Source organism: Melospiza georgiana, chromosome 19 (assembly GCF_028018845.1).
Source record: "Melospiza georgiana isolate bMelGeo1 chromosome 19, bMelGeo1.pri, whole genome shotgun sequence".
Classification (NCBI taxonomy): domain Eukaryota; kingdom Metazoa; phylum Chordata; class Aves; order Passeriformes; family Passerellidae; genus Melospiza; species Melospiza georgiana.
Genome location: NC_080448.1, coordinates 9346946 through 9373876, shown reverse-complemented (window position 1 = coordinate 9373876; position 26931 = coordinate 9346946). Strand labels below are relative to the sequence as shown.

Below are 26931 nucleotides of genomic sequence, written 5' to 3'. Positions count from 1 at the left end.
AACTTCAGTTAAGCTCACAGCATAAACAGAAACCTACAGTTTCTTCTTTGCTACAGCCCAGAGATTAGTTTGTTCTTGAAGTAAACAGACCAGCAGGCCTGCCAGTAACAGCACTGCTGGAGATGTCTCTTAGCATGGAAACAGTCTTTGAAGCAAGATCAAGTCTTTCATATCACCATTTGTCAACCATCTCCAGAGCAGGATCCAGGATTAACCCACAGCCAGCTCTGGCCATTTCTTCAGTGCCCTGCAAGCTACCAAACACACTCAGTAATGGGATCCTGACCATAAATCTGTGTGGAAGCATCTCCTCACAGTGGTCAGCCATAAATCAGGCTGCAGGCACTGACCTGTGACCCTTCCATGGCTGCGGTCACTCTGGAGAGGAGAATTCCCATTCCTGGAGCTCTCTCTGCAGGTTCTCCTTCTGCAGTTGAGCAGGTTACTTCCAAACCTACTCCCATGTGCATGTGGGGTTTTTGTAACTTGATTAAAGCCTTGTAGTCCCTGAGGGACGAGGTCTTGAGCTCTCAGATGATTTCTGTGAGCTAACCTGAAATATTCTCTGTCAACATCCTGCACGAAGCTCAGCTGAGCGTGACGCCGCTTGTGTAACGCTGCGTGTCACGGTAATGTCTGCTGGCATTTCAGCCTGCACAAGGCCTGAGAATCCCAGACTGCCTCTGTCCTGAGGCTGCTGCAGCACGTGGCATCCCTCTTGCCATCTTGTGCCTGCTTTCCAAAGCTCATCTCTTCCTGCTAGGCACAGATCTCGAGCCAAGTTTCCCTCAGGTGTGCCTGTAAAATGCTGGCTGTTGAGAGCATCAGCTTGAATATCCTGTTCCTAAAAGATGTGTTGGTTCAAGTGCAGTAGGTAAAACCCACTTTGCTTGGGTCCTCCTGTGCCAGAAGGCAGCTCTTGCAGGAGGGCTGGTTGTTCTGTGAGCAGGGGGATCAGGTTGGTGGTCTCTGAAGCTGGAGGATATTTACCACCTCTTACTTGACCATTACTGGCAACAAGTAGAAGGGGTTGTGTTTCAGTGTTCCAAAGAGGTGTGTATGGGCAGAAGCACTTCTGACTAACAGAGGGTGGGGTTAGATTGGATATTAGGAAGAAATGTTTCCCTGTGAGGCTGGTGAGGCCCCTGGCACAGGCTCCAGAGAAGCTGTGCCTGCTCCAAACCAGTATTCAAGGCCAGGCTGGATGGGGCTTGGAGCAACCTGCTCTAGTGGAAGGTGTCCCTGCCCATGGCACAGGGCTGAAACAACATGGGCTTTAAGTCCCTTCCAACCCAAACCATTCTATGACTTCATGTGTTGATTCCTTCCTCTTCCCTTTCTTTCCAGAATACAAAGCATTACGAGCTGTTGAACTACAGTGAGCATGGGACGACCGTGGACAACGTTCTGTATTCGTGTGACTTCTCGGAGAAGATGACACCCACTCCTCCCAGCAGTATTGTTGCCAAAGTGCAGAGTGTGATAAGTGAGTGTTGTACCACCACCAAGGGAGTTAATTGAAAGGGACAGGAGCAGGTGGAAACCAATTCCTTGTTTGGTGCCCCTTGTTCTGCACAGGCTGGTGCACCCCTTGCACAAAGGGGAGCCTTGCCACAGCCCTCAGCTGGGGTTACACAAGACCTTCCTGTGCAGCCTGGGGAGCTCTGTGCCCTGACCTAAACCCTACTCCAGCCTCCAGGGCAGGAGTTACCAAGCTCCAGGTCCTGATGAGCAGCCAGTTTGGAGCAGGCCTGAGCCATTTCCCCATGCATGTTCTCCCTTCCCAGGCTATGAGAAGATCTGGGCTGTGCTGCAGGCATTCTGTCCCTGCATGGCTCACTCCTGCTCTCCACCTGATCAGCTTCCTCTTTTTGGGCTGCCAAAATAGATGTAAATGCCTCAACCTCTCTAGGGCTGTGAGGAGATTCCCATTTCCCTTTGATCAGCTGCTCACTGCAAACTGAAATCCCTCATGGCTGGAGGATCTTACCCATGAGGCACCTCAGCAATAACTCCTGCTGATGAAAACAAGCTGCTGCTGACCTGCCCAAACCTTACCATTTTTTTTTTATTATTCTTTTCCAGAACGACATAAAAGCAGAAAACAGGAAGAGGAGGCGCACGAAGAAGCTGCTGTGATGAATTCACAGGCACAAGGGCAGCATCGAAAACCCTGTAACTGCAAAGCCAGCAGCTCCAGTTTGATCGGGGGCAGCGGGGCTGGCTGGGAGGGCACGGCCCTGCTCCACCACGGCAGTTACATCAAGCTGGGCTGCCTGCAGTTCGTTTTCAGCATCACCGAATTTGCGACCAAACAGCCCAAGGGGGACACTGCCTTAGTACAAGATATGGACTTGGAGGAGAAGCTTTCTCTGAAACCCCACCAGGTGCCCGTGCTGCGGTCCAACTCAGTTCCCTAGGAATTTTTAGGAAGAGAGCTTTTTGGAGCAAGGAAAACGCCCTCAGACTCTTTACAATGCAAAAATGTACAAACCGAGGTGGGATTTTTCTGTGTCGGCCCAGAGACTGTTCACACGCCGTTTGCATGAAATGAAGAACGTTTAACTTTTTTTAATTTTTCTTTTTTGCTCAAGTTTTAGGGGCATTTGCACATATATTTGTACTATACATTTCATTTTAAAAGGAAAACTGCAGTGAGAGCAGGACGCGTCAGAGCGAGGGGTGACCGCTGTCTGACTCGAGGACTCTCTCTGACAGATAGTTCCCATGCAGTTGTAAAATAATCAGAAACTTGTTCTATTTTGTGCCAGTGACAATAGTTTTATATTAAAAGAGAAATACAGTTTTCATACAGCAAATCTATACAATATCATTGTTTTATTTAATGTAAAGAAGCGCTCTTCTTCCCACAGTTATTTTTCCCATCCCTCCCTGCTATGGTTGCACTACAAGTAGCTACTGTGTATTATGGGCAGTGAGAAATGAGTTCTTTTCCTGGTGTCCATCCTATTTTTTAATTTCAGATAAGGAAAAGTGTTGGATTCTGTGTAAATACATCAGTGATGGCATTTTTCAATGTTTTAAAGCTGTGTACAGTGCTACATGTGGTATGACGTTCCTCAAATTGTCTATTGTAGCAGATCCTTTGTCGTAACCTGTCTGTCTCTTTTGTTTCTCTGCCACCTCCCCGCAGCAGAACAGCTAGTTCCACTGTACATAGTAATTGTAACGTTTTAGACTTTACAGAAACTTTCCTGTATTCTGTATATAAAAAAAAAATACTTCACATTCTGTTTTCTCGATTGTCTGTCTTCACTCGTGTCACCACAACCTGGAGCTTCCCCAGAGTGTCTGACTGCAGAGGAGCCTGAGCTGGAATCAAGGCTGGGGTGGGATGGAAGGACCCTGGTGTCCTGCCTGGGCTGTGGGAACAGGGTGAGGGCTGGAAGGTGACTAAATCATGGAATTGGTTGAGGTAGGAGGGACTCTTGAAGGTCATCAAGTCAACCCCTGCAATGTGCTGGGACATCTTCAACTCATTGTGGCCCAACCTCACCTCAGATGTTTCCAGTTCTGGGCTCCTCAGGACAGGAGAGACATAGCCTGAAGGTGTCCTGGAAGGTCAGGGGCCTGGCACACCTCATTGATGAGGGAAAGCTGAGGGAGCTGGGCCTGTTTAGCCTGTAGAACAGGAGACTGAGGAGATCTTATTCTCAAATACATCAATGTGAAGGGAGTGTGGCAGCGGATGGGCTGGAGCCAGGCTCTTCTCAGGGGTGCTGAACAATAGATAAGAGGCAAGGGCAGAAAATAGGAGCAAGGGCAGTTACACCTGAACACGAGGAAGACCTTCTTTAGCATGCACTGGAACAGGCTCCCCCAAAAGGTGGCAGATTGCCTATCCCTGGAGACATTCAGCTGTCCAGACACAGTTCGGTGCTCCAGAGGATGCTGCTTGAGCAGGGGGGCTGGACTAGGTGACCTCCGACGGTCCCTTCCCACCGGAACACCCCGAGGCTCTGTGATCTCCCACCCTGGGGGCAGCACCGCTCTCCCGGGCTATCGATGGGGGGTCCGCACTCACCCTCTCTCCGTCTCTGCTCGCACGACGCCACGAATCCCGCTCTCCCTTCGCCTGGAGCCGCGCAGCCCGTGCCCCGTCCGCCCGTGGGTCCGCCGGGGCGGGGGGGCGGGAGCGGGGCGGAGCGGGAGGAACGGGGCGGGCCCGGGGCTGCCCGGAACGGCGGCGGCGGCGGCTGTGGCGGGATGGGGTGGGCGCTGCTGGCCGTGGGGCTGCTGCTGGCGCTGTACACGCTGCTCCGGCACGGGCTGCGCCCAGCGCCGCGGCCCCGCGCCCGCCCCGAGCTGCGCGGCCGCACCGCCATCGTCACCGGTGAGCGCCCGGCGGGGAGCCGGGGCGGGCCCCGCTGCGGCCCCGGCCCGCGCTCAGCCCCGCGCTCCGCTCCGCAGGGGGAAGCAGCGGCATCGGCGCGGCCACGGCGCTGGAGCTCGCCCGGTGCGGGGCCCGCGTTATCCTGGCGACCCGCAGCGCCCGGCGGGGAGAGGCCGCCGCCAGCCGCATCCGCAGGGTGAGCGCCGGCACCCCCCGGAACCCCCGGCATTCCCACCCACGGGACATCCCCGAACCCTACGGCACCTCCGGGGTACCCCTGGCACCCAACGGGCAACTCCAGGACACCCCCAATGTACCCCCCCGTGGGGCATCCATGGATATCACATGAACACCCCCAGATGCCTCCACGGGCACCCTGAAGACACTGCCATGGCATCCCCTCAGCGGGTGCCCATAAGAGACCCCCAGAACACACAACAGGACACCTCTAAACATCACATGATTAATCCCCAAAACACCCCCATGGGTACAACCCAAAACATCCCAAGAACAACCCCTCAGACACCCCACAGGATATCCCAGGCACCTTGAGATACTCCAAGGTGGGGCACGCCGTACCACGGAGGGGCTGCAGCCGCCCATGCTGGAGGGTCCCAGCACTCTGTAGGGCTGCATCCAGTCCCCAGAACATCCCCCTGCCCCTGGCCGGCTGCAGCCTCCACCCAGGGCAGGGCACACCCTGGCCCTGCCCCAGCCCCCGCTGTGCCCACAGGAGACTGGGAACAACGAGGTGCTATTCATGCGCCTGGACCTGGCCAGCCTGCGCTCAGTGAGAGCCTTTGCCAGCACCTTCCTGCGCCAGGAGCCCCAGCTGCACCTCCTCATCAACAACGCGGGTGAGTGCCAGGACCCCAAAAAACCCACTGTGCACCCCCAGGATGGGCACCACCACCACAGGCTGCCACTGTGCCACTGCCTCCTCGCTCCGCAGGGGTGAGCGCCGGGGGCACCACAGAGGATGGCTTCAGCCTCCCATTCCAGGTGAACCACCTGGGCCATTTCCTGCTGACCCAGCTGCTGCTGGAGCGGCTGCGGAGCTGCGCTCCCAGCCGGGTGGTGATCGTGGCCTCCAGCGCGCACTGCGCCGGCCGCCTGCGCCCCGAGCGCCTGGGCCGGCCGCCCTCGGGGCTCTTCTCCGCCTTCCAGGACTACTGTGACAGCAAACTGGCCAACGTGCTGCACGCCCGCGAGCTGGCCACGCGTGAGCAGGGCACGCAGGTCACCTGCTACGCCGTGCACCCAGGTAGGAGCCACCCACCCTTGGTGTCTGTGAGCTGCAGGTCACCTTTGTGTCCCTCTGTGGGGGTGGTGTCCGGTTTTGCAGCCTTTTCACTGGGAATTCCTGCACGGGGAGCATCTCTCCCTTGCATGGTGCGGCCCTTTGCATGTGGCCCTTTATATGGTGTGTCCCTTTTCATGTGGCCCTTTATATGGTGTGTCCCTTTTCATGTGCCCCTGTGCCCAGCGTCTCTTTTCATGGCATGTCCCTTATCTTGCCATGTCTCTTTGGACCTTGTCCCCTTGCACTGTGTTCCTCGATACAGTGTGTTCCCTTTACAGTGTCCCTTTGCACAACACATCTATTTATACAGTGTGTCCTTTTCCGTGTGTCCCTTGGCATGTTCCTTTCTCCCGTCTCCTCTTTATCCTCATTTTCACTTTTTTTCCCCCCTCTCCCTTCACTTCGCACCTGTCCTCACCTGGGGCACACCCACACAGCCCAGCCAGGCATGGCAGTGCCTGGGGACAATCACAGCTGTGCTGCCTGTGGCATCTCCCTTATGTGCCCATCCACACAGGGGATGCACAGGGGGACACCCCACATCTCCTGGGATGCACAGGGGGACACCCCACATCTGCTGGTACACACAGGGGACACCCCACACGTGCCACTCTCCCGCAGGGTTCGTCAACACCTCTCTGTTCCGGCACGCTCCGCTGTGGCTGCAGGCCCTGCTGGTGCCGCTGGCCTGGCTGCTGTTCCTGGAGGCGGCCGAGGGCGCTCAGGCCGTGCTGGACTGTGCCACACAGGAGGGCCTCGAGCCCCTCAGCGGCCGCTACTTCACCCACAGCGGGCCCCGGGTGCCATGGCCGGCGGGGCGCGATGACCGCCTGGCACGGGCGCTCTGGGAGGGCAGCGAGCGCCTGGTGGGGCTGGGGACACCGGAGGGACATGGGGAGGGACACGGGGAGGGCCCTGCTGCTCTCACGGCACAATAAAGGTGATGATGGTTGTGATGAGGGAGCCCGGGGGGTCCTGTGTGGGTGTGGGATGGGGGTGAGTGCATGCCCAGCACGGCCTGTGTGTGCAGTGGAGCTGGGAGGGTGAATGAGTGTGCAAGGGGAGGTGGATGTGCACAGTGTGGGTGTGCAGAGCAGCACACCTGGCTCTGCACGCACACTGCAGGGCACACACCCTGCCTTGCACACTCATGCAGTGTCACACGCACATATCCCTTGCATACCCATGCAGTGTCACACACACACAAACACACATACACACACACACCCACTCTGCACATCCACACAGTGTCACACCCCCATCCCTTGCACACCCACGCACTGTCACACTCACTCCCTTGCACACTCACGTCCCTCCCTCACACACCGCGCATGCGCACGCCCCCCATGTTACCCCCGCGCACACGGCGCCCAACATGGCGGCGCGCCCGGCCCGGCCCCGCCCCCGGGGTGTGGCACCGACCTCCCCAAGATGGCGGCGCCCGCGGGCCGCGCCCCCGCCGTGCGAGGCGCGGGGGCTTGTGGGGGCTGCCGGCGGCGGGGCCGTCATGGGGAACTGCCACACGGTGGGGCCCAACGAGGCGCTGGTGGTGTCAGGTACGGCCGGGACACAGGGGCTGCGGGGTGACATGGAGGGCACCCTCAGGGAGTTGGGGGTCTTGGCTGTGAGGGGACTGTCAGGGGTTTCTGTCATGGGAGGATCTTGAGGGATTAGGGGGGTCTCTAATGCGGTGTGCTGGGAGGGGGCTTTGGGGGTCGTGGCTGAGAGGGAGCTCTCAGCGATTTGAGGCGTCCCGATCACTGGGGGGACTGCGAGGGTGTCTCTGTGACGGAGCCGCATGGGAGAAGGAGAGGGAACTGGGGGGGTCCGGGCTGTGAGGGGACTCTCAGGAGTCCCTGTCGGGGGGACACTGTCATGGAGAGAACCTGTGGGAGTTTGGGGGTGTCTCTGTGATGGCATGTGCAAGGAGCAGGGAATTGAGGGGTCCTGGGACTCCGAGGGATTCCAGGAGGGGTCTCTGTCATAGGGGGGCCCTGAGTGATTGGGGAATAGACAGGGGGGAGGTGGGAGATGCTGTAATGGAGCTGAGGCTCCAGGGTGCTGTTCCAGCAGTGCAGAGCAGCGGGTGAGGTGCAGCCACAGTAGGAGCTGCTGATTCCAGGTGATGTCAGGCACTGGCACGGGCAGAGCTCAAACGGGCTGTGCCTGGCATTGCCAGGAAACTGTTCTGTTCCTGGGGCAGGGCGCTGCAGGCTTGTCCCTGCAATGCCCATCTTCATCCATCACATCCTGCTGCAGCTTCCTCACCAGAACATCACCTGGACTCTCAGTGGATGCAGGTGATGCCCACTGGACATGTGGAATGTCACCAGCAGCTGACTGAGATGACTGAGGTTCTGGTTAAACCAGCAGTGAAATCCCCCATGTCTGATTCAACCTGTAGCTGCTTCAACCTGTATCTGCTGCTGAAGCTCCAGGCTGCACTTTGGCATGGACCAGGCTTTGTGCAGACAGGATTATTATTAATTCATGACTGTGGGTGGATTAATTATTGTTAGGTGATGCGAGGGCTGGGAGCTTCCCTCTGTGGCAGACTGAGGCCAGCTGCAAGGTAATGAGCACCGGTAGAAAATGCATGTGAACATCAAGGATGTGCCTCCAGTCACAGCTCTGCCACGCTTGCAACTGTATTATTGTGGTTTTGGAGCCAAAGCCTCCAGCAGGCTGTGGCTGATCTGTTATCAGTTCATCTCTCTTGGATGACAGACCTGTTACGGGAATTCCTGAGGAGATGCCAGGAGCAGGCTGCAGTTCTGGAAACAGCTATGCCCACTCTGCTGGTGGCTTGTAAGGAGTTACAAACCCCACCCAGCAGCTGCCCAGAGCAGCAGAATTCCTTGCAGTTCTCCTGGTCTGCAGTTCCCAGTGGGATCCAAAGCTGATGCTGGGAACCCTGTCAATACTGGCCCTGCTTGGTGAAATGCCACATTCAGGGCAAGCTGTGCTCCAGCTGTGCTGGGATGCCCTTCAGTCTCAAAGCTTGGGTTTGCTTCTGTTCATCTCTGGAGTTCACAGCTTCCAGGATGAGGCAGCAGGAATTTGTGGCATCTGCCTGCAGTTCCAGGCGTGGTGCCTCTCCACAGCCAGGAGCAGCCAGCCCAGGACACTCCTCCAAGTGCAGCTGCGTTTTGGGAAGGGAGCAGAGATCACCCCGGGTTCTGCCAGCTGGGATGGGCTTTGGAGCTGCCACCAGGCTGGTTTTCCTCAGCTGCTGCCCAGTGTAGTCTGCAGATACTTGCTGAATCCTGACGGCTCTGCAGGGCCCTGCAGCTCCTCTGTGTCTGTGTGCCTTAGTGAGATGTTGTAGCTGCAAACCGTTGAAATTCCAGGAACTTGAGCCATGTTCCTTCTGGGAAAAGCAGGGAGGACCTCGTGGGACAGCATTAATTTGTGTGATACTAAGCTGGATTTAGGGAGAGAGAGGAAGGGAAGGAGAAACTAATAATAATTACCAATAAGCCAAAATAATATTAAATAAAATTTAGTTAAATTAATTTAAAGATACCAAATATTATTAGAGGCAGTCTTTTGGCATGCAGTCTTGAATTGTCATGTGGTAGTTATTTGAAAGACTTCACTTGGTGGGAGGGTTTTCTTTATTTTCTTTACTCAGCCTGTGCCCCTTGGCCTTTAGTCCTGGGCCTCCCCTGGCATGTGGGTTTTTCTGAGGAGGGTTGTTCTTTCTTTTCACTTCCTTGTGAGACACTCGAGTTCCTCCAGTGCTCCAGGAGCAGCCAGCTGTGCCTTGGGAACGTGGAGCTTTGTATCCTTATTTGGGAAGCTGCTTCCCAGGCACAGCTCAGCACTCTGCTGGCACTGCTGTCCTTCCCCTGCTGAGCAGCACCGAGCTCCTTCCAAGAACCTGCACTGCTGATCCATCCATCCCTGAGCTGTGGAGCCCAGGATTTGTGAGGAAGAGCCTTGAGTCTCCCCAAATTGTGGGTCTGTCATTTCTTGGTGCAAGGTCTGAGGAGGCTTTGGCAGGAGTCTGGCACATCACTGAGCACAACTGGAGCTGGTGGAGTTTTCAGGGAGGTGCACAAAGTACCTGTTCATCCCCATACCTGAGTGTTCCCACCAGCCAAATGGGCTGTGAAATTCTGGGTTTGGGTTACAATCTGGTTAAATGCAGCTTTTGTGGCTAAGGTCCATCTGCTGATTTTAAATACAGCACTATAATGTTTCCACGGTGTCACAATAAGGAAATCTCTATTTGTAGTTGCCATATTCATCTAACAGTTACCAAACAGTGTTGCCTAAATCTCTGCAGTTGAACCATTTTTCCTTCTGGCTGCAGTAGAGGAGCTCTGAGGGGAACACCTGGAAATATGTGACAGGGAAAGTGGGCACAGCCCTCCCTGTTTCTGTGTCAGAACAAACTGCTACTTCAGCAGAATTTTAGGGAGTGAAAGGAGGAAAAAAATTCAGGGAGTGCAACCCAGCCAAGCCAACTTTACCTCCTAGGAGACTACTGAGACAAGTGTGTTGCTTGTAACACCTACAAGAAGTCAAGTAGAGGTATTTGCCATGTTCAGCTAATCTGATTCCTCCTCAGGTGAGCAGAAATCAGCTTGAGAAATATGCTCCAGCCCAGTTTCTCAAATTTTAGTTTAGTGCAGCACCCTTTGGGGCTCCTTGATGTCTGTCAAAGAAGAGCTAGCAGTTAGTTCTAGTCTTGTGTAGACATTTCCTGCTGCATGCCAGCAGTCAGGGGTGTGTAACCCTTCCAGGGCTGCTCTAAGCTCTTCCATCCTGTTACTGCATCCCTCTTATCCATTCAAGAACTGCTCATGTGCTATTTTCATGTTACTTTTCTAAGTTGAAAGCCTAAAATAAGGATTTCTTGAGGTTCTTGAAGCCCTTCCTGCAAGAGACCTACAGTGCACAGTGCAAGAAGGAACTGGTTTCTCAGATATTATGAAATAAATATGAAACTGCCTGGAAGACCATTGCCAGGAAACTTGACAGTAGCTCACTGTTCAGCTGAAAGAATTTATCAAGTAAGTTCCTTGTTTTGGCTTGGATAATGGAATCGAGAATGTGCTTATTGAATTTGCAGGCTGAGCTGGGAATGGGTTTTAGAGCTTTGAAGAGCTGGATCAGGATCAAAACAAACTCTGGAGTTTGACCCAATGGGCTGAACAAAACCCCGTGCAGTTCTGGAAGGAGAAATATTAAAGTTACATTTAGGTGAGAAGAGTTTATTGCATGAAAATGGAATGAGAAGGTCCAGGAACATAAATGGAACAGGAATGTCCTGTGGAAAGATGTGGTGGGCAGCAGGAGCCACCTGAACCCTCACACTGATGGTGCAATTCCAGTTCTTCAGCCTCAAAAGGAATAGGAGCTTGTGGGGAGGAGCAGGCAGCTTCAGCTGGCTCTCAGGAGGTTTTGCCCTGTGTTCATACAGTTCATTCAGCTCAAACTTTTCCAGGGCTGTGCTTGGGGTGTTCCACCTCTTGCACCAGGCAAGCTGTGCAGGAAACTTGCAGTGGCACTGGTGGTTTAACTGAGTGCTCCTGCAGATTTAGGTTTGTCATTTTGGCAAGCCAAAACTCTTTCCCCACAGTTGGTTTCTCACTGCTTGTGATGCTCAGGGGTTGCTGAGAGTGCAGCGTTGCAGCTGGTCTCAAGTCATGAGTGCTCAGAAGGGCCCTTACCCAGCTCCTCTGGGATCTTTCCTTCTCAGGAGCTGCTTCTTCACCTCTTTGAGCATGGTGGGGCTCAAGGTTTGCCTTGTCATGTGCTTGTTAAATCTCCAGGACTTGTAAACTACTCTTTGGAAAGCCTGTTAGGAGGAGGTGGACAATAGCCTCAGACCTTTCCTGTTGGTTTCCAAAAGGAATTTTGGGGTGGTATCTCAGTGATTTTGTTGTGTAGCTTCATTGTTGTTTGTCTTATCTGAGTTGCTGTTTATGAGATGAGTTATTGAATGTGTTTTTAAACTCACTCTATAGCCTTGTTACTCTTTAAGTCATTTTCGTATAAATCACATCCAGAACAAGATAGCCAGTGAAATCTGCTTTCATCTGCTGCAGTGACCATCAGAGGCTTTTATGGATTCAACTCAGAACCCTGCATCTTTTAAAATTAATTTTTGTTAACCTTGTACCATTTCTGCATGTGAACAACTCCTAATTTATACGCACAGAGAGGCCTAAGAGCCATACACTGACTTTAGCCTGGGCCCTGCTCTAGGATGTGATTTTCTTTATGCATGCTTTTGCCTTCCTCTATCTCTGCATTATCTCTTGTCAGTGCCTGTTTCCAATTACCAACTTTTCCCTGCTCTGTCTGTGCTCAGCATTCTGTTTACCATGACCTGATTTTGGAAAGCTCACCACTTCCTGCCAGAGAGGTAACTCAGTGCCCGGGTTACCTGGGAGAGCAAACAACACTGAGATCAGATCAGTTTTGTTCAGATCATCCCAGCTTTGATGTTTTGAGCCCTGTGTCCCCAAAACTGTTGAGGCTCATGTTCTTCCTTGCTCACTTCCTGCATCTGCTGAGAGCTCCTTTTATCTACCAACCCCCAAGCGATTAATCTTATTTCATAACAAAAAAAAAAAAAAAAAAAAAAGACCCCAAACAAACAGACAACGTGCTTTCTCCTGGCTCTGGGAATTCTTGCTTGAACATGGGAGCCCTTCATTGGGAAGAGGCCAAGCTGGCTGGCAGCTCCCTGGCTATGAATCCTCCATTTGTGGCCCTGCACACTGCCCCGGAAGAGGCACCGTGGATGTTTGTGGAAGCCACTGTGAGACCCAGCCTGCTGGAACAGTGGGCGTATTATAGCTGGGAAAGGCAATTTCTCTGCCAAATCTCATTGTGCAAGAGGGTTTATTCTCTAGCCTTGCAAAGGTTTTTGCTTTGTTGGTTCCTTTTTCACTTGCTGCCTGAGAATTGAGAAAGAGGCGGCAGGACCGCCATGGAAAATGAGCCCTCGGCTCCTCAGCCTTGCCAGGACGGAGCTCTGCTGCACTCAGACGTCCAGCAGGCGTGAAAGCAGCTGGCTGGCATCCCACTCCTCCTTCATGTGTTACTTTTCCCTGGTTTTTTTAGGCTTTGAACAGTTTTTGACATATAATCTAGCTCAGCAGACCGTGCTCTGCAGCTGTGTTGTGGAGCACCAGGAAGCAAATGTGGAGCTCATTTTGTGTGTGATACTAAATTAGGTATTTCCTTGCCTTTCCTACAGAAGAAGGGGAACATCTGTGTGGAGAGGCACTCTCCTGTAACAATGGGTTTAGGATGCAAAGCTTTCTCAGGATATTATTAAGAAAAAATTAACAGAGGTTCAGTAAAACCACATAGACCCTGGGAAATAAACTACCTTTCCATGTGGTGCTGCTTTTCCTGAGTGCCAGGAACACCTCCCTTCCTGTTCTTGGAAAACAAGGGCCTGGCTGAAAGGCTGAGCTAACCAGGCTGACGCCCTCCAAGAAATGTTAAAGGCATTGTGGTTACTGCAGGATGTTGTATCATCAGCTTCTGTAACGCTTGCCTGGCTGAAATCCCCTTCCAGCTACAGGAAAAAGCTATCCAAAGGCTGGCTCAGAGGTGACAGGAGAATATTCCTCTAGGCTGTGCAGCACAGGAGGTCTGAAAAAGTGTGTGAAGCCTTTTTTGCTTTGCATTTAATTCTTACTGAAATGCAAGAATTGTAGATGGGGCAGATCTGCTGGTTTGTCAAACACTGCATGGAAGCCAGTGAGGCAGGCAGTGTGTGGCCAGTGTCTGCAAGCAGACAGTGCTTGGAAGTAGGCAAAAGATGGCTAAATGACAGGGAACTGGAGCAAGAGAAGGAGCAGGAAAGGAGGAGAACAAGGAGGACAGAGTCCCCTCCTGCAGTCAGAGGGCCCTGCAGGCACGCTGGCCAGGATGTGTGCTGCTTCTGCTCTTCATTTTGACCTATGCAAACAATGCTGGTCATTCCTCTTGAAAGGGCTGCTGGCTTCATCCTCGTCCCTTTCCCCTCCCACAGCCCAGAGCTCCCAGAGCCACTCTGTTTTCTGCATTCCTGCTCTTCCTCTGTGCTGGCTCTGTCTTGCCTGCAGAGCTCTATCCCGCAGGGCTGGAGCTGGCTGTTGCTGTGTTTGCACAGCACTCGCCTTGCCGAGGCCCTCGGGCACTGCTGTAGTAAGAGTGATTATGGAGAGCAGCTGAGAGAGGGAATTCTGGCTCCATCTGCCTGAGAGTCAGCAGCTCCCAGCCCTGGTCCAAGCCAGGGAACTGCAGAGTTCCTCCCTTCCCAGCCATCAATCTGATCACTGGCAGGGTGCTCTCTTGAAAGGCAGCAGGTGTCTTGTTCTTTAAATCAGAGATATGAAAATCCAGACAGCATCTTCTGGCTTCACCAGGATCAAATCTTAAATGTGTCAGAAGGGCTCTGGAGGCTGCCTGAACCTTGGGCACATCCAGCTCTGAGATGGACCATCAAAGCATCAGACAGTGTGCTACTTGCACAGGCCAGAATTAAGAGGTGTTTTTTGGGAGCTCAAAGGTTCTTCTCTCTTCCAATGTTGGTTTGAGAGCTTCTGTGGGAATTAAAGGATGATGTAAGGGAAAGGAGGTGGATTTCTTATGTGGCTTTCCAAAGCAATTAACATCACAGTTGAAGATACTGGTATTGATTCTGGTTGCTGAAAGGGCTGAAAAAATAAAGCCCTGGTTTGGCATAGATTCCCTTTCTGTGTGTTACTGTTTGTCATAGTGAATTATACAAATAATACTTTCCAACTTTATAAGACAATTCCAAAAAAGGTTGCCTTGGGAAAACTGCCATGTGAAGCTCACGGAGAGGAGGAAGAGGAGGAACTCCTGCCTGTTAGTTACTCCCTGTCCAAGAGCACATGCATGTGTGCAATCCTGATGTCTCTGTGCTCGCTGCAGGTGGCTGCTGTGGCTCTGATGAGAAGCAATATGTGTATGGAGGCTGGGCCTGGGCTTGGTGGTGCATTACTGACACCCAAAGGTAAGGAGACCCCTGTTATTTGTGGGCTTTTGGAGTGGGAATTTGGCAAAATCATCCCGGTGGGGCTGTCAGCAGTATTTTTAGGAGCACTGTATCAGGCACTGTGTATGAAACCAGGGATGAGCATCAGGAGTTCTTTGCTGGCTGTTGGCATGGGGACAGCTGGGTGCCACAGTGCAAAAGGCACACACAAAAAAAGAAATCACATGCTTTCAGCTGGAGTGCTTTTCAAACAGCCTCTGTGTCCACAAGAGGAGCCAAGCTCTGCCCAGTATGGCTCAACCCCTCACCCAGTAACAAACCAGTTTGTGGCCTGCAGTGCACCAGTGCCCCCCCACTCTGCTCCTCAAGTTTCTCTTTGTAAAGATCTGCTGACTGCTGTCACCTTGGGAGCAGACTGTTCCCTTTTAAAACCACGGGATTTCCTTTCTCTCCCTTTCCTCAGTGGTGGAGTTTGCTTGCTGCTGCTTACAGTCTGGTCTCTGAGCTGACATGCTGTGGTAGTGCTGCTGTCCTGCTAATACAGCTCTTTGTGTCTAGGATGTGTAGGAATGCTCCCTCCCAAATCATCCCTCATGTTCACCGATACAGGTTTCCTCCATCTGTGTAAAAAAAATATCAGGGAAAAGGATAAAGACGTGACTTTTGAGTTTTACACTGAGTGATGGCCAGAGGTTGTAGTTAACCCTTACAGCCTTTTCCAGCCTCTTTTCCCTGTACCTCACCAGCAGAGTGAGCATGTGGCTGCCCTCACTCTGCATATGATGGGAGGTGGGAGAGGAAGGAAAAGCCCAGCTTGTGGGCTCAGTGTTTAAAGGCTGCATTGGAGCCAGACAAGCTACATTCCCAAATTTTTGTGAGACATCTTGTTGGGAGAATTGTTAATTGAACAAATGGTTCTTGCTTCTTCTTCTGAGAAGCAGTGTAGGACCTTGACCTGCCCAGTGCAGAAGGTCAGATACATTTGGGAGGCTGATTTATTGAGTTAAGGATAGGCTGAATCCAGGGCCAAGAACTAGAGTGCCAGGAACGAGCTGTTATATGATAGAGGTCTGGGCATTATTTAGCAAATGGGGCTCTTGACAGGAATTCCAGCATCCAAACAAACCTTCTGCTTTAAAATCCATATAATTTCATGCCATGGGGTATGGGGCTTAACTCTCCTTTCCTGCATGCCATAAGCTGTGCCCCAGATGGAGCCCTCTGCATTAACATGAAGAGTGAGACAGATTTCCTTCTCTGAAATTAGGACATTTTTTCTGGAACTGCCAGTGCTGCAAGCAAGTGAGACAGGAGCAATTGTGTTGCTGTCAGCGGCGTCCCGCCAGGTAGCATTAACCTGGGAACAAAAGGAACACTTAGGGCTGGCAGGGTGCTGGGCACTTATCCTGCTGCAACCTTGAGCACTGGGGAAAAACAAGGGGAAGAAATGCTGTCCCTGTTTTGGGGTCAGAAATAAAAGCAGTGAGAGAGACAGTGTGGTCTAATATGCCTTTGGGGAAGCCAAATGGTGCTAATTCAGCTTCCCAGGACAGCACTTGGAAGCAGCTTCTCTCCTCAGTGCCTTAGCCAGGGGTGGGTAGCCAGGTCCCTGGTGTTTTCATTTATCTGTCCTCTCTTAAATACTGACATAGAAGCATCTAAATTATTACCAAAAGGAATTTTTCTGTTCGCAAGGATTACTTCAACAGAGAACTCCAGCTGACACCAGGATGGCACAGTTTTGTGTGCAGGGTGGGGAACGAGCCCCCAGCCTGTTTATCCTCAATAAAAGGAACTGCTGGATGCTGTAAACTCCCTCCCATGACCAGGGAAGCTGATTGTGGAGCCCTGGGAGCAAACTGACCAGGGAAAAGCTGAAACCTGAAAGTCTCGTCTGTCCTTTGCAAGGAGTGTCTTACTCTGTGGTAACTGCTCTGTGTATTTGCTGTCCTACCCTTACTCCTCCCTGCTCAGAGTGTCTTTGGAGGTTTTGACCATCCTCTGTCGCTGCGAGAATGTTGAGACGTCCGAGGGGGTCCCCCTGTACGTAACAGGGGTTGCACAGGTAATAATCCTCCAGCTTCCTAACACCCTGTCTAACTGTTTATTTAGTTTTGAGCAGCAGCAGCAGCAGCAGGATAACATAAAAAATAATGGTTTCCTAATGGGACAGCTGAAATCTCCCTACTCTCCTCTCCTTCTCCTTCTCCAGCACTTGCTCTGTGGCACTCCACAGTTCATAGGTAATGCAGACAGGTACATTCCTGGCAAATTCCAAATTCAGCATTGCTGTACCTAACATTTGCTCCTGCTGTAACCCTTTCCTTGCCAGCACTGTCTCCAGTGGGGGCTTGGGGCAGAGCAGAAGGGCATCTGGAGGCACACTTTTGTATGGAGGCACAGGCAGGCCAGGTTGGATTCTGTACAGGATTTGGGACAGGTGGGAAGGCAGATTTTGTGCCATTTCAAAATTGTAACTGTGCCTGGCTCTGCTGTGTTGTCTGTGGATTCCCACTCAGCCCTTCTTCCTCCACATGGAGACACTGCCCATTTTGGATGTTGTCACCTTTGAAAATACAGCACAGAGACCTCAGATAAGTTGCAGCACACAGGACTGGCATTATGAGCCAGTAAGGACTAAATACCCCTGTGAACAGAACTAAGAAGCAGCACAGTTTGGAAATTAAATTCCAAGTCTAGATTAGGCCTTCAGAAGGCTGAAATCCTGCAGTATCTGATTAAAGCTGTGAACACATGGCAAAAAATGCCTGTGCATGTCCTGGCCAGTGGGATGTGTTTGATCAGCTCCCAGTTTGCGTGCCAGTTTAATTAGGACAGTGGCCAAGGCAGGCAGAACTTGCAGGATAGGTTTCAGCACTTCCAGCCAATCCTGGAGCAACTCAGCACGCACACAGCAGCCCAGGGCAGCCCCTTCATGGTTCAGATGTTTGACCTGATGTTCACTGACACAAACTCTGCCCCGTGGCTCCCTGTCCTGACTCCCAACATCTTTCTGGCTCGTTGTGGCTGATACAGGAGCCAGGCTTGGCTTCCTGGAACCTGCCACAGCCCAAGATGTCCCTTGTTTTACCAAATTGTGACCTGTCAGCAAATTGCTGGGACTGACCAAAGTACCTTGAGCCCCACCTGGGGTGACTGAGGCAGCTCTGGAGCTGCAGGATCTGTTCCTGGGTGCCTGATGCTCTACAGGTGCAGCCATAAAGAGCTGGGACTCATTTCCATCTTTGGGTCATGGGACACTGGAAAAATAGAGGGAGAGCTGAACCAGGTCAGGGGGTAGGTCTGTGGTAAGGCTAACCCAGGGCTTCTTCAGCATCAGTGTCAGGTTCTGCCAAGCACCAGCACTCATGAGAGATGGGTGGGAGCATCCCAGTTCTGTGCTGTGCTTTCAAACCAGTGACACCACCCCGTGCTGCCATGGCACAATGAGCCTCTGACAGAGGCTTTGGGCTCCCAGTGCTGCAGCTTCTGGCTCCTCACAAACCAGCAGGAGGGAAAGGGCCACAGGATAATTTCCAGTCTGGATTCCAGCCTTTGCTGATAAATTACTTTTAAGCATTATCTGAAAATCTGTTTCTTGGCCACAATGCCCTGTCTGTCTCCAGTCACAGACATGCTCCCTTGGCTGCATTCTGTGCCTGCCTTGCATTACCTGTGATGAGTGCAGCAGGTAGCCCGGGGCAGGAGATGCAAAGGGAAGAGCTGAGTGTGTGTAACCTGGAAACGTGCAAACATTTTACGTTTTTTGGCAGGATTTCCCTAGAGATAATGACGTTACAGCCCAGGTGTGAGGACGTAGAGACGGCGGAGGGGGTAGCTATAACTGTCACAGGTGTGGCACAGGTACAGTAACTCCAAAACATCATTTCAGGAATGCATGTCTCTAACTTACCTCTGGTTTTCCCTCTGAAGAGGTTGCTGTTGTCCAGGGAGAGAAGCCAGCTGCTCTGGAATAAACCTTTGTACCAAATCACATTGTCCTTGTTGGTACAAACACGCTCCAGCATGCTCCATGTGGTGAAGGGGGTTGTGACTTCTCCTTCTCTTCCCAGAATCATTTTTTTCTGGTGTCTCATTTGTCCACGTGGCAAATGAGGTGTGTGGGGGTGACTTGATGTGTTTGTGGAATGCTGATGTGCTGTGTGACCCCACAGGACTGACCCATAACCTCCTGAGATGGTATTGAGCATTATATTCCTTTGGATTGTTATTGTTAGCACATGGGCCTTGTAATTCTTCATGGTGAGTTAAAGCTTGAAAAAAAGAATTTACTCCCTCCAGGCACTAAAACTGGCGTGTAAAATTTTTGGCTGGAATTGAATTTTTATTCTCTACAGCTTTTTTCAAATGTAAGAACCTGCTTTTGCTGCTTGTGGCAGCACACCAAAACCCTGCACTTCTTGGAGCCTGAGGTCTGCTGTCCTGGTACAGTCTGTCCTTGGGGCCAGCTCCTGCCCTGGGGAGGATGCTGGGAGGGAAATGTTAGTTTTTGAGGGAATTTGGCTCCTCCAATAGGCAGCTGGATGCTGTGATTGAAAATTACTCCTGGCAGCTCATTCTGCAATTGGGTGGACAAACCAAGGATGGCTCTCAGTGCACACAGGGCTGTGGTCACTGTGTTGTCACAGGGCAAGTGGCTGCCACATTCTCTGTGGAAAGCTCTGGAGCCAAGGGGAGCTGTTGAGTGAAAATCCCTCATGGATCCAGCACCCTTGGTTTCTATTTTTCAGTACTTTATATCCATCTTTCACTTAGTTTCCAGTCCTTGGTATCCATTTAGCTGCTAAGGTGTCACATAACCCCAGTGGTCTTTGCATGGTTGGCAAAAATGTGTGCACCCATGTCTCCCTTCACACTCTTTTCCTAAATCTGTGGGCTTTTCCCTCTGTATTTGGTATTTCTTTGAAGCCAGCATTCCCTTTTGTCCTAGTTTTGGGAAATCCTTCCTGCAAAATGGTCTGGTAGCAGAGGGCTGGATCACCAGGTGCCTTGATTTAAAAATGCAGACCCCAGTTCATCTCATTCATGTTGTTCTCTCTTCTCACTGTTCATTTTTCCCACTGACAGTTAATTTTAAAGCTGTGATCCAAGGAATTGCCACACAGAAAGCAGCCTCAAGGCTGTTGGGGATGTGCATGGCAGAGATTACCTTAATTCTGCAGAAGCACTTTTTGAGGCAAACGAAACGTTTTTCTGTTAAGGGTTTGAGCAAAAAAAAAAAAAAGGGGATAAAAACCCAAACAAATTATTCCTAGAGAAGCAGCTCTTAAAGTGTTTGCTGCAATGATAGAAGTGCTTAATGTGCATAAGGATGAGGGGGGATGTAATGAGTGCTCACCAGTAGCCTCCTTCCTGTGTTGGCTGGGTGCTGGGATGTGCTGGGATGTGCTGGGATGCTGCTCCCTCAGGTCATGCTGGGTTCTCTATCCTTGTGCAGCATTTTCCTGAGCCTCCAGCTAATTGGATTCTCTGTGCTCACCCCTCACTGCGAGTGCAGCTGGCTGGAGCAGGGTGTGGAGGCATGGATCCTGCACAGGGCATTGCTGGATGGAGGCTCTCTGATCCCCTGCCAGCTCAGGGCTGTCCCTCTGATGGCAGTGACATTTGAGTGTCGCAGTGCCCTGCCTCAAACCCTGCAAAACACGCTGAGCACAAATTGCTCAACTCTGCTTTCTTTTGTGCAGCCTTTGCTTTGGAGGCTGGGATCTGTATTCCATGCAGAGCCAGGCTCCCCTGGGCTGGCCAGAGCTCAGCAGTGGAGGCTGCCTGGCTTTACCCAGAGACTGAATCATTCCTTGCTCCCAAGTACCACAGGGATTCTCCTGATGAACATCCTGCCCTGTGCTCTGTCCTCCCCACAGCTCCCCAGGGTGGGGATTGTTTGGAGAGGTGGAATTGCTGGCAGATGCTCGCCATAAATGTCACTGCTGAGTCTGATTGCTTTTGGTACTTGCAGAAATCTCCTGTTTGCTGTGAGAGGAGCCTCACACTCCTGGGTGCAGCTCCAGAGCAGCTCTCCCAACTCCCCCTTGTGTGGGAAGAGCACACTGCTGACCTGGGGTGTAGGGACAAGAAAAACTGGCCCCAAAATGATCCCAAGAGACTTTGGGGACAATGCAGAAGAGGATTGCCATACTTGCCTGAGGTTGTTTGACATTTTGACTGGGAGAGCCAGTCTGGGGAGCAGCAGTAGGAAATAGGCTCAGCCTGGGTTGGTGTTTCTAAACATTACAAGGGGCGGGGTTGTGGCAGGTGAGTTTTGGCCAGCTCACTGTGTCTAGCATAGCCCACCTCCTGTCCCCATAGAGACAGGCAGTCCCAGCTGTCCTGCTCTCTGGCACTGCCTGGGCAGGTGCTGCTGTTTGGCTCTGGAGGGATGATTCTGTGTGTGGGGGCTGTCAGACAAGACTCTCAAGATAGAGCTGTGTTGCTTCTGCAACTGAAGGTGCTAGAAGGTATCAGGGTGAGGTCTGTAGCCTGTGACTCCCTGCACAGTGTGCCCTGGGACCCTCAGAGGGCCCCTGTACAGCATCTGTGCTTTGGAAAGCTCAGAACCAGGTCCAGCCGAGGTTCTTGGGGCAGGACTCAGGGTGCCACCAGCTCTTTGTGGGGCAGGAGGCACTGCCCAGCCCAGCTGTGTCCATGAGAGGGTGCTGTAGGATGCAGAAAGCTGTGTGGCTGCTCTGGACCTGCTCCCTCTCTGGTGCTGCCAGCACAGAATGTCCCTGTGCCCAGCCTTTGCCTGAGCCCTCAGACTGGACATGGCCACCAGGAGCTGTGGTCTTGGTGGGTTGCACCCCTCATAGCTGGGTGCTGTAGGCACAGAGCTCCACTGCCTAACACACCCCACGGGGGTTTGTAATTCACTGTGCCTTTAAAAAACAGCCCCAGGACCAGCGGGGCCATCCTAAGACCCTGGCTTGGCTGGAATGGGGGCACTTTTAGGCCTGGCTCTGGTGAAAACATTACTGGGGTGGATGTGTCCCAGCTCTGGGGACTGTCACCACACTGACCACGTGGAGCAGAGCAGCCAAGTCCTGACCATGGCACATTGGGGTCATTGCAGAGGATGTCAGGGAGCTCCCAGCTACAGCAGGACAAAGCAGTGGCCTTATTGTCCCATCCCTCCTTGCAGGGAACCCTGAATGGAACCCCTGTTCCCAAGCTGCTCCTTGGGCATGTCACACTCTTTCACATTCTCTGTCTTTTTGGGGTCAGAAAAATTAATTCTAGTGAAAGAGGAGGAAGAGGAAGGTAACAAAATGGGGTTTGGCCAGGGGTGGTTAATACCCAGCTTTCTTCTGACTGGTGGTGGTGCAGTGGCTGAACTGCTGTTTCTGGGGTTTTTGTAGGGTTTCTGTGAGCTGGGTCTGGTAGGGCCAGGCTCTGTCCCCACCGCTGAGCAGCTCCACACTGAGCTGCTGTCAGGGTTTGGGCAGCAGCACAGAGAGCAGGGGCTGGTCCAGTGGCCTGGCTCAGTGTGGGGACAGCTCAGCATGGTGACAGCTCAGCGTGGGGACAGCTCAGTGTGGTCCCTTGGAGCATCAGTAGCATGGGGGCCTGGCAGCCTGGTGGTGGTACTGCTGCTGCTGCTGCTGCTGGGTGCCTGCACCTCCTGACAGGCACCTTCAGCCCCTCTGCTTCTGTCTCCTGTCTCTAGGTGAAGATAATGACCGAGAAGGAGCTCCTGGCTGTGGCCTGTGAGCAGTTCTTGGGGAAGAACGTGCAGGATGTGAAGAACGTGGTCCTGCAGACTCTGGAGGGACACCTGCGCTCCATCCTGGGTATGGAGGGCTCATCCTCTGCAGGCACCTGGGTGGCTTTGTCCCCTCTCAGCTGGCTGGTCCCAGCAGTATCGCTGCCACCACGCAGCCACACAGGACCGTCCTGTGCTGCCTGCAGAGGTGGCATCTCCCCTCCAGCAGCTCCCTCTGCGTGGCTGGGCCTGGTGATAAATGAGTTTTCGGTGCCTGCAGTGAGAGATGTCTGAGTCTCCAAGGGCCACAGGTAGCACATGTGGGTGGTGGTTGCACTTGTGAGACTGAGATGTTGCTGCCCCTGCTGTGGCAGAGGATTACGCCCTTGAGCCCAGGCCTGAAGAGATTAGGGACAACAAGGATGTTGCTGAGCTTAGACCCATGTTTTTGTGTGTTACCTGTTCCAAATAAAGTGCTTCACCTTCCTCCCCTCTGCAGGTACCCTGACAGTGGAGCAGATCTACCAGGACAGGGACCAGTTTGCCAAGCTGGTGCGGGAGGTGGCAGCTCCCGATGTGGGTCGCATGGGCATCGAGATCCTGAGTTTCACCATCAAGGTACACCCAGATGTTGGGCAGTGCTCTAGGCAGAGCTGCAGGAGCAGCAGGAGAGCCTGGCCCTGACCCCCCTGCTGCAGCTGGAAGGCTCAGGCTGACAGCCTGTCCCAGCCCTCCGGGGGTTTCCATGACAGCCGCCACAGCATGTCCTGTATCCAGGCAGCTGGGCCAAGAGCACGGGGTGGCTGCCTCTGTAAACAGGCTCGTGGAGAGAGCTGGCTGATAACCCAGCCTCCTGGGAGTGAGGGAAGATGTCGGGATGGCCTCCTTCTCCCTGCCCTCCCTGTTTGTTTGGAGCAGCTGTCCTGACGCATTCTGACCTGGCCTGACCACACTGAGCTTCAATGGGAAAGGGAGCAAGATGGAGTTACTCATTTGAAGTGGTTATGACTTATCTCCCCTCCCCAGGATGTCTATGATAAAGTGGATTACCTGAGCTCCCTGGGGAAGACTCAGATTGCAGCTGTCCAAAGGGATGCAGACATTGGAGTGGCAGAAGCCGAGCGGGATGCTGGCATTCGGGTGAGTCTGGGGACCTGCTGGCCTTCCCTGGAGCAGCCTTCTCTGCTCCAACTGCATGCCCTGAAGCTCTGCTCTCTGTTCCCTCTCCACAGGAGGCAGAGTGCAAGAAGGAAATGCTGAATATCAAGTTCATGGCAGATACCAAAATAGCAGATTCCAAACGGGCTTTTGAGTTGCAGAAAGCTGCCTTCACTGAGGAGGTCAACATGAAGGTGAGAGTATCCCACAGCCCACTACTGTTCCCTGGAGGGTCTGTGATGGTGCTGGTAGCTCTGGGACTTGTCATCTTCTTCCTCCTGCATCTGTTAGGAGAGCTGGAGATGGAGAACCCAGGTCTGTGTGTCACTGTGAGCTTGCAGCAGATTCCTCTCCTGTTTTCAGCAATTTGGTGGGACTTGAAGAGGAAAGGCTGGGGAGGGTTGAACCTGGAGCTGAGTGGCAAGAGCAGCGCTGAGGATTGGGGTGTCACCAGTGGGCAAAGGTTCAATAGCAGCAGTCATGTCTGGTTTTGGGGTCCTTATGTCTGCGTACCCGAGTTCACGGCCCTGACCCCTGTTCTCCTGTCCCCCGTGTGCAGACTGCAGAGGCCCAGCTGGCCTACGAGCTCCAGAGCGCCCGGGAGCAGCAGAAGATCCGTCAGGAGGAGATTGAGATCGAGGTGGTGGAGCGCAAGAAGCAGATTGAGGTGGAGGAGAAGGAGGTGCTGCGGATGGAGAAGGAGCTGACGGCCACCGTGAAGCAGCCGGCCGAGGCCGAGGCCTATCGCATCCAGCAGATCGCCGAGGGCGAGAAGTGAGTGAGGAGGGACACGGTGCTGCCCTGAGCCCCGGCTCCTGGGCTCTCTGCAGGCACCCAGGCTGCTGCAGGGCTGCCTTTCCCTTGCCAGGGTGAAGCAAATCCTGCTGGCTCAGGCGGAGGCAGAGAAGATCCGCAGGATCGGAGAGGCCGAGGCTTTTGTGATCGAGGCCGTCGGCACGGCCGAGGCTGAGGGGCTGAAGCTGAAAGCAGAAGCGCTCCAGAAGTATGGAGAAGCTGCCCAGCTGGCTCTAGTGCTGGATGCACTGCCTGAGGTGAGGAGGGGGCAGCTTTCCCCTGCTCCATGTGGGCTGGGGAGGTTTCCAGACTGGACTGTGTCTCCTGAGGGCACAGCAAGGCCCTCTAGGGACCTTTCCCAGTGAGCTGCTGAGCAGTTCCCTCACTCTCTGCTCTCCCTGCTTCCCCAGATCGCTGCCAAAGTGTCTGCTCCCCTCTCCAAAGTGGATGAGATCGTTATTCTCAGTGGAGAGAAGGGCAGCACCATGTCTGATGTGAACCGTCTCCTGGCTGAGATCCCCAACTCCGTGCGTGCCATCACTGGTGTGGATCTCACAAAGGTGAGCTGAGCACAGGGACTTGCCTGGAAGCTTTCAGCCTCCCAGGGAGCCTCTCCTTCCCCAGCCCTGACCACCACAGAGTGCAGGCAGTGCCCTGCCTCCCCTCCTGCAGCCCTAACAGCTTCTCTCTTCCCCTCCTGCAGCTTCCTCTGTTCCAGAAAGCCACCGAGGCCAAGGAATGAGGTTGGCCAACCCAAAGCTAGTGAAGATCACTCCCTGTTATGCACTCAGACATCAACTGCCTTCTACACATGGAAATTCCTTTTATATCAAAGACAATCCAAGTTTCGTTTGTAACTGGTGCCTTATTTTGTAGGGCCAGAAAGATGCATGTCCTGTCTGCTGCTCTTTTTATTCCAAAGCTGAGAGAGGATTTATTTTCTAATTAACTTTGTGTTGTCTCAGGCCAATGCCATCCCCAGTTATGACTGGCAGCTTGTCTGGTGTTGCAGTCCCTGTGCCTTGCTGTTCTCTGCCCTGGGGTGAGCACCTGGGGCTTGGAGCAGAGGGTTGGGTTGGGGAGATTTAGGAAGAGAGCCAGGACCCCCCTCCCCTGGGCTCCCTGCCCTGTCTCAGTGACCCTCCTGGGCCCTGTCCCAGCCCTGCCTCTGCCCACAGCTGTCCCTGTCTCACCCCCAGTGTCCCCACAGTGCCACCAGCCCTGCCCAGGCTGGGTGGGTGGCACTCAACCCCCTCACAAAAGGTGACAATCAGCACTAGCAGTGGGTGCTGCCCTCTCCCATGCTTGGGGAATTTTCCTCACAGGATCTGAAGCAGGGAGAGCTCCAGGGGACAGAGGGAGCCCAGCTCAGCCCTGGTGAGATCTCACCACCACAAATACCAAAAAGCAGCGCTGTGCCAAAGCCACCCATCCCCTGAGAGGGCAGTGAAGCCACTGTGGCTGCTGTCCCCAGGTGCTGTGACACTTCCCCAGCCCACAACTACTCAAGCAGAGTGGTGCTCAGAGGTGGGTGTGGGACCAGCAGGACGCTGGGGTGGGGACAGGCTCCTCCAGCACAGCCTGTGCAGCTGCCCCTGCCTCCCTCCCTTCCTCCCCCTGCCTCTTAGGCCAGTGGCTTTGTTGCCTCGTGACAATGTGAAGGAGATTGTCCCTGTGTGTGCCAGTCCTCCCCACAGTGCCCTCCCCAGCCTGTCGCAGTGCCTGGTTCAGCGTGGCTGGCACAGCTCAGTGTGTGCAGTCAGCCTGGCACTGCCGGCAGCGGGGCTCTGGGTGTGCTGCACCCCATATCCCCACCCCGTGCCACAGGGCAGCTGCAGGTCCCTGCCGGCGCTGTCCTTTGCCAGTGGTGACCCAGGGTGGCTGCAGGTCCCTCCCGGCGCTGTCCTTTGCCAGGACTGACCCTCGGCGGGTGCTGCAGGGCCCCCCCGTGCCCCCCGTGCCCTTATCAGCCCCTGGGTGGGCAGGCGTGCCGGGCCGGGCCGGGCCGGGCTCTATCTGCATGTGCCGCCACCCCGCTGCCGTGAGATAACCAACAAACCCCTGAATAAACCCTTGTCACCTCCTGCTGGGCTCTGTCTGTCTGTCTGTCTGTCTGTCCCGCCCCGGGTCCCCTGCGTGGCTCGGGCTGCTTGGTGCTCCCACGGGGATGGGGGACAAGGAACGTGGGGAGGTGAGGTTCCAGCTCGGGCTGCTGCTCCAAGGCTCCTGGGAGCTGGTGGCTTCCCTGTGGTCACCGTCCCAGCCCTTGTCGTGCTCCCTCGGGGGTGAGTGTCGAGCCAGGAGTGAGCCCCGAGCATGGCCCGTGTCACCCAGGGGGTGACCATGGCAGGGGCACCCCAAAAAGTGGCACCCTGGGTCTGGAGAAGGGCTGACAGGTGCTCGAGGTGTCACAGCAGCCAGGCTGGTGGCAGCAGCTCATGTCCCCCTGCCCTGCCACAGAGCCCTGTCCCAGCCCCACCTGCCCTTCCCTGCCCTGCCCAGGGTGGCTCTGGGGGCTCCTGTCCCGCTCAGGGTCACCCTGCACACAGGACCGGTGTCAGCCAGCATGGGGGGCTTTGCTGCACTGCCCTCCCTGGGGAAAATGGTTTCTTTGTGCCCTCCAGACC

At 53.7% G+C, this 26931-nt stretch overlaps 3 protein-coding genes across 7 annotated transcripts in view; all 3 read left to right on the top strand.

Annotated features, from left to right (window-relative positions):
- PHF12 (PHD finger protein 12) overlaps nucleotides 1-3257 on the top strand; it is a 31534-nt gene extending 28277 nt beyond the window's left edge. Inside the window, exons 14-15 of the mRNA XM_058037626.1 lie at nucleotides 1348-1486; nucleotides 2086-3257. Of these exons, the coding sequence (XP_057893609.1) occupies nucleotides 1348-1486; nucleotides 2086-2420 (474 nt within the window). The 3' untranslated portion in view covers nucleotides 2421-3257. The remainder of the gene's footprint in view (nucleotides 1-1347; nucleotides 1487-2085) is intronic.
- Nucleotides 3258-4227: 970 nt separating this feature from the next.
- On the top strand, nucleotides 4228-6595 carry DHRS13 (dehydrogenase/reductase 13). Its single transcript, XM_058037870.1, has 5 exons — nucleotides 4228-4354; nucleotides 4432-4550; nucleotides 5088-5211; nucleotides 5307-5618; nucleotides 6279-6595. Exons 1-5 carry the CDS (start codon nucleotides 4228-4230, stop codon nucleotides 6593-6595), a joined length of 999 nt encoding a protein of 332 aa, XP_057893853.1.
- A 552-nt stretch (nucleotides 6596-7147) lies between these two features.
- FLOT2 (flotillin 2) lies at nucleotides 7148-26378 on the top strand. Of its 5 annotated transcripts, none has more exons than XR_009115410.1 (12): nucleotides 7148-7213; nucleotides 14571-14652; nucleotides 18408-18498; nucleotides 22316-22439; nucleotides 22851-22969; nucleotides 23378-23491; nucleotides 23584-23703; nucleotides 24069-24283; nucleotides 24378-24561; nucleotides 24715-24864; nucleotides 25008-26142; nucleotides 26192-26378. XR_009115410.1 is itself a non-coding variant. In XM_058037764.1 (11 exons), the coding sequence occupies exons 1-11, from the start codon at nucleotides 7165-7167 to the stop codon at nucleotides 25044-25046; spliced, it is 1287 nt and encodes a 428-aa protein (XP_057893747.1). In that variant the 5' UTR covers nucleotides 7148-7164; the 3' UTR covers nucleotides 25047-26378. The 5 variants fall into 5 exon arrangements, 3 of the variants coding, with proteins under 3 accessions (XP_057893747.1, XP_057893748.1, XP_057893749.1); XR_009115409.1 differs by having other exon boundaries at nucleotides 25008-26191; nucleotides 26244-26378; XM_058037764.1 differs by having other exon boundaries at nucleotides 25008-26378.
- Nucleotides 26379-26931: the final 553 nt, after the last annotated feature.